Genomic DNA, 5,673 nt, shown 5'->3' with positions numbered 1-5,673 from the left:
AGTACAATAACACATCTGTATAACACTGATAAAGTGTTATGTAAAGTACCCTGACCTACGATAACACAGTCTGTCTTAACACATTAGAAAGTGTTATCGAAGGTTTTGATAACACATTTTTGGTGTTATTAGAAGCATTTTTTCTTGTAGTGTTCTTATCTCTTCTATATACTAATGTAAACTTTTTAAGCTGGTGACAACCACTGTCCCTAACCATCTCAGCAAGCATACCACTGTCTCTAGCGTGCATACAATATAGCTAAGACTGTGTTTAAGCAGAATACCAAAAAGGATAAGTAATTTGCAAGCTATGACTGCTAAGAGAAGTTTGGCTCAAAAGGAGACTGACTATATACACATTGCATCTTTTTGTGTCAACATATTTCTTTTAATTTTAACATTATTGAAACTAAAAAGAAAGACAGAACAAGTTACCTTAGGATCTGTATCGAAGTATAACTCCACAATCTCGTCATCATTAGTGCATAAGTTGTAGATAATAACTTTTGTGCCTTGAGACCCAATGTCATCAAACTATCATAAGATCAAAGCTAATATAAGCAAGCTACAAAATAAAATGATAAGCACATCACTTTGCACAGTATAATATATATTTATATATAAATAAATATTATACAAACAATAAACATATGTATTTCAACAAATATATATATTTATTAATATGAAACTGAAATCTAAAAACCATAGATGAGATTTTGAAAGACGCACAGAGAAATCGTCAAAATCATGAGAGAAATCGTCTGAAGGGCTACAAGCGCTTGCTGAAGCAGGTTCTTTGTACCATTCATTTGCTTCTCGAGTAAAAAATTTGGCCTCTGCATATAAGAAAACCACTTATTTCAAAATATATATTTTTAAAAGAAAAATGAAAGGAAATTACTCTAAATAGTAAACATTGCATTGGCAATATCAAAATTTTGAGGGAAATCAGTAGCTAGAGAAATTAATTAAAATAGTTGGACTCCATTTCTGTCATAGTTCTATCTCTCCAAGTGTTCCCTTATTCTTGTTGTGATGAGTGTTGTGCCAGTAGATCCTCAAAGGTCCTTTTCAGTGGCTGACTCCAACAAAAGCCTCTAGATCTCAAATGTGGACTGCATTTGAGTTGATACTTTATTTGTTTTCCTCTTATTCTCAGTGGATTCACTATGGATATATAAATATGATCTAATACATATTTTTATCAGAGTCATGCTAATTCTTGCCTTTGCAGGTAACATGAGACTGAAGGGTATTCGAAAATCATAAAAGATTGTAGCATATTCAACCGTTATAAATAATACCCTTTTATTATATCACTAATAGTTCCTTGAGGAAAATTTCTACATGAAGGTTTCAATAACAAAAGTTAGCATCATAGGCAGTCAACGTCCACAATGGGAATTTTATTTGTACAGTACATAAACATTTGAAAAGAATACATTACGTGTAATCTATGCACGCCACAATAATGTCCCTTTCTGATAACTGTTGTCCCATAAGAGAACCCCATGCTTTATAGCTGCATTAGCCAAGAGAGAGAGAGAGATGTTAAGACATAAAGTAATTATGCAACCCGGAATGCTACTTCTGTTTTTAATTGGCAGATCCAGCTGCTCTTCACCTCCACATTTCTTTTATTTTTGCTATCTATCTAAAAATACATTGTTTCATCAGCTTGAACTGATAACCAGAACCAGAACCAGATGCCATAATACATTCTTTAATATTTTTAAATTAAAAAAAAAAGCCAACATAAATGTTACGGCATACTAACTATGACCAAGTGTTCAATAATATTATTCAAGGGAAAATCTAACTCACCCAATAATCCAAGCTCCACCAGTTACAAATGCAATGACTGGTTTTGGCCCATCACTATTTTTAGGTAGATTCAGATCCAGCTTGCAAAACAACTCTCAGTATCAATGCGACAAATCCTGAAATCAAAAGATTCAGAATATCAAAAATGCACAAAGTTTCTAGATATCCTACCTATTCCTTGGTTTATCGCCGTAAACAATACTTTTGCGTATCTGACTGGAGAAGAAATAGTTGTAACCAACTGAAATGAAAAGGCACGCTAGTTATTCTCCCATACACTGATTTTTCTGATTTCTACTTTGATAACAATATTTATAAACAGACAACTATAAATGCTGCAGACCTTGACAAAAGCCTGGTACAAGTAACAATGCATAACAACCAAGTGCAAGAAATCTTGTCATCCATATGTATCCTACCCTGAATATAAGAAAAATGGTTAGGGAACATCCATTTCTGAAAAATGGAAGAAGACTTAAAGAAGCTTTAGAAGTACCTATTTAAGCTGCTAAAAAAATTATCATGATAAAACAAAATTGTACCAATTAAAACTGGCCAATTTTATAATTTTCCATTGATGGCAAGAATTACCAGGATTGTTATAAAATGTGCCAGAGTTCTAATGTAAACTATTGAATAATCCAACAATTCAACAACTTGCAATTGCTTTTATCATCACTCTTCCATACAGTTTATCTTTCTTTCCTCTATGTTGTTTTCTACCTAAGATCAATTACCCTCTAATTTACCCTCAACTTGATACATCACACTCTAACAAGTTAAAATTTAGCTAAACACATGTTAATCAGGACACTCTAACAATGTCCATCAGTACCATTCTTTATGAAGTTGATTGTATTGTGTGTGTCTTCTATTCAAAATGATTTGAAACGAAAAAGAAAGTGTACTCCTCAGAGGCAATTACAACAAACTTTAGACAAAGGCTAACTACATCTCCTTCCTAAGACCTTAATTTCATCCAATTAGCACTATGTCCTCCATTCATCATTATACAACTGATTGTCAAAGGAAAAAAGACAAGGCCAATTTTTGCAGCTTGATTACATTAATCAAATAAATAAACTACAAATGAAGCTACTCAATAAACAGATCGAAATTGGAAAAATGGATGATCTAAAAACAAACAAGAATCACAAACCACAATACACGAAACCAATTACCATATTAAAAAACAAAAAGCAACAAAACCTGATAAAAACTTACTCACCCAAGATATCTCAAAAGCTTTAAACTTAGACGAGTGAGCAAGAATGTCTCGGCCACGGCGTGGCCAACATCACTCCTCAAAGATCGACAACCTTCGATGTCAGATATCGAAGATATAGAATCTTCACTATTGGTTCTGCATCGCCGGTGCTGGTAAAACGTCTTAGTCGTTTTTATCTTGGGAAGAAGGGGCTTAATGGGCTGGAAGGAGGCCTTTTCATTTTCAAACAATGAAGAAATGAGAAGCCTCACAGTTGGGTCATCTTCAACCTTAAGCAACCTTGTGTCTACTGAAGATGAACCACTAGGCGAGACTGAAGAAGGGTTCGATTCAGGAAATGCATACGAAGACAATTGGGTATGTTGGGTTATGGGAAAAATCTGTTGGGATGACATTTCTGTAGACAAAGCCAGATGTTTTTGTTGGGTTCAATCCAAAATGTGTTGTTTTTGGAATCGAAACAAAAACAACACAACTGTATTATCCCCTATTCTTTTGGTTTCTTGGGTTGGGTATTCGATAAATAAAAAAATATATATTTAAAAAAAGCCTTTGAATTTGGCTTAAAAGCTTTAGCTCAGATCAATATGCACTCACTGCTATTCTTGTCACGAACAAACCTTTTTCTGCATTAATTTTTTTTTCAAATTTTTACAGTGAGAAGAAAGGGTGGCCATTGCCTATTGATTGAGAAGAAATCGTTGGATTTGTCCACCTGTAGTTGTCTGATTGGTACCAGCAGGAAAAGGCCGATTAGGATCCTTCAGGTCTAGAACACACCACATTTGAACATAGAAATAAAGATCACTATTATCATGGTTGCAATAATAAAATTAACAAAGAGAACATTAATGATGAATCACTAATCAGTGATGAAAAAGCAGCAATGTTCTTCTTCCTCAAACTGATAATAAAAATTTATCAGTTTTCGGCTATTGGATAAAATCCTCACATGTTTCAAGAACCCAATAAACAACCCAGTAACTCAACCACCCACAATTTCCATTAAATTAAGCCAAAAATTTAAATAATTAAAGGAAAGGAATAACCAGATGAAAGAAAAGAAAGAAAAAGTAAAAAATTGACCTTCTCAATCTGCTCCTTGAGTGAAAGCAGAGGCCCATGAACAAACCCTGAAAGTAGTACTCACACTTGATCTTCTTCTTCTAGTCCAAGCTAACAACCACGCTTGGTTTTTCACTCATTTCTTCTGAATTTCTTTGTTTCCAGTAGCTTGAGTTGAAGAGCTCCCCGCTGATGGGGTGTGGCCGTCAAAGTTGAAGATCAAGCACAGGCGAAGGAGAATGTCACCCTCTCAAAGGTTAGGTTTGGGTGTTTCAGAGTTGAGGAAGAAGAACTGGGTTTGGAATGAGATTGGAAATGATGAGGTTTTTTTTTTACTTTTGGGAAAAGTGACTGAAACTATTCTAAAGTTAGATAAAAAAAATAATGGGTTTTACTTTGAGCGGGCTTTCCACAGATGCCGCCTTTTTATTTCATTTCCCTCTTTTTCATTACCGAATTTTTTACTTTACTTATTAGTTACTATAATACTTTTTCAATAAAGTTATATTCTTATGTTGTAGAAAGGGTTATTTGTTGTAGTGGTTGTCCCCTGCTCAGTGGATGCGGCTTTTCATCCACTGGGCGTCTAGGGCTGTGGGGCGGTTGCCCGGCCCTATTCTGCCTCGGGCGTGTGGGATTGCCTCGACCAGCCTGAGACGGAGACTGCTGCTCAGGATCCCTAGGTGGGACATCATCCTGAGCCATAGGTGGTTGCTCTGGCCTTTGAGGGCTTACTGGCTGGAGCGGAGGACTAGGATTGGGACCCCTTTGAGGTGGCCCATTTGGTGGCTGATATGGCTGGGAGGCTGGCACAACCTGATTCCTAGCCAGCTGGATGGCTGCTTCAAGGGCGGCTACGGCATCCCTCTGGCGACGGTCCATCTCAGCCTACTGCTCGCTCAGCTCTTGACGCTGGCATTCTATCTCCCTTTGTTACGACGCCATTATCTCGGCATCATTCTCTTGATTGGCCCTCAGATTGGCCAACTCATCCTGCAACACCCCCAGTGTTTCCTTCAGGGTCTCAGAATCTAACTCCTCCTCATCAAACTCCAAATGAGGTTCGTCTTCAGCCACATTTGGGGGAGGAGGCTGGGATGATGCAGCGGCAGCAGCCTGTCCGGTCTTCTTGGAAGTTTTTTCCATTAGATTCTTTCATAAGCTCTCAATGAAAGCACCATAATATTGAGCCTCGAATTAGCCAATGACACGGAGTCAAGTATACGACAGGAAATTAGTACGATGCTTGAGAATACAATCTAATGGAAAGTAAAGAACACCAAGAATTATAGTGGTTCGGCCCCAATGATTGGTAATGACCTACGTCCACTTGATACTATTATTAATATTGAGCTTCAAAGGTGTGATCAAAGAACTAGGGTTCCTGAGTTTCACAGACCTTAGAAGGAGAAACAATACAGACGATGGATAATAACAATACAATTCTGAAAAAGATCCAAAGATGCCCCTTGTGATATTTCTTCTATATTTATAGGCTCAAGGAGGGTTACATGAGTCAATTAATAATATCTTTCCTTAATAAACGGATATTCAGG

The 5,673-nt window shown here is 36.6% G+C and overlaps 1 protein-coding gene across 1 annotated transcript; it reads right to left on the bottom strand.

The window, feature by feature from the left end:
• Positions 1-1,291: 1,291 nt before the first annotated feature.
• Positions 1,292-3,447, bottom strand: LOC133814526 (probable isoprenylcysteine alpha-carbonyl methylesterase ICMEL1). The gene is made up of 6 exons (XM_062247472.1): positions 3,053-3,447; positions 2,168-2,244; positions 1,996-2,065; positions 1,825-1,905; positions 1,448-1,522; positions 1,292-1,343 (listed from the first exon to the last, which is right to left on the bottom strand). The coding sequence occupies exons 1-6, from the start codon at positions 3,445-3,447 to the stop codon at positions 1,292-1,294; spliced, it is 750 nt and encodes a 249-aa protein (XP_062103456.1).
• Between the last annotated feature and the right edge of the window lie 2,226 nt (positions 3,448-5,673).

This window comes from Humulus lupulus, chromosome 2 (genome assembly GCF_963169125.1).
Source record: "Humulus lupulus chromosome 2, drHumLupu1.1, whole genome shotgun sequence".
Lineage (NCBI taxonomy): Eukaryota > Viridiplantae > Streptophyta > Magnoliopsida > Rosales > Cannabaceae > Humulus > Humulus lupulus.
Note: the sequence above shows the minus strand (reverse complement) of the source record. Positions and strands in the feature narration are given on the sequence as shown.

What these genes read in the sequence shown, in the direction of transcription:
- LOC133814526 (XM_062247472.1), bottom strand. Translation starts at nt 3,447, where the DNA reads ATGTCATCCCAACAGATTTTTCCCATAACCCAACATACCCAATTGTCT. An exon ending in AAGCTTTTGAGATATCTTGG is followed by an intron (nt 2,245 to 3,052) that starts GTGAGTAAGTTT and finishes TCTTATATTCAG; the next exon opens with GGTAGGATACATATGGATGA. An exon ending in GTGGCGTGCATAGATTACAC is followed by an intron (nt 1,344 to 1,447) that starts GTAATGTATTCT and finishes ACCTTCATGTAG; the next exon opens with AAATTTTCCTCAAGGAACTA.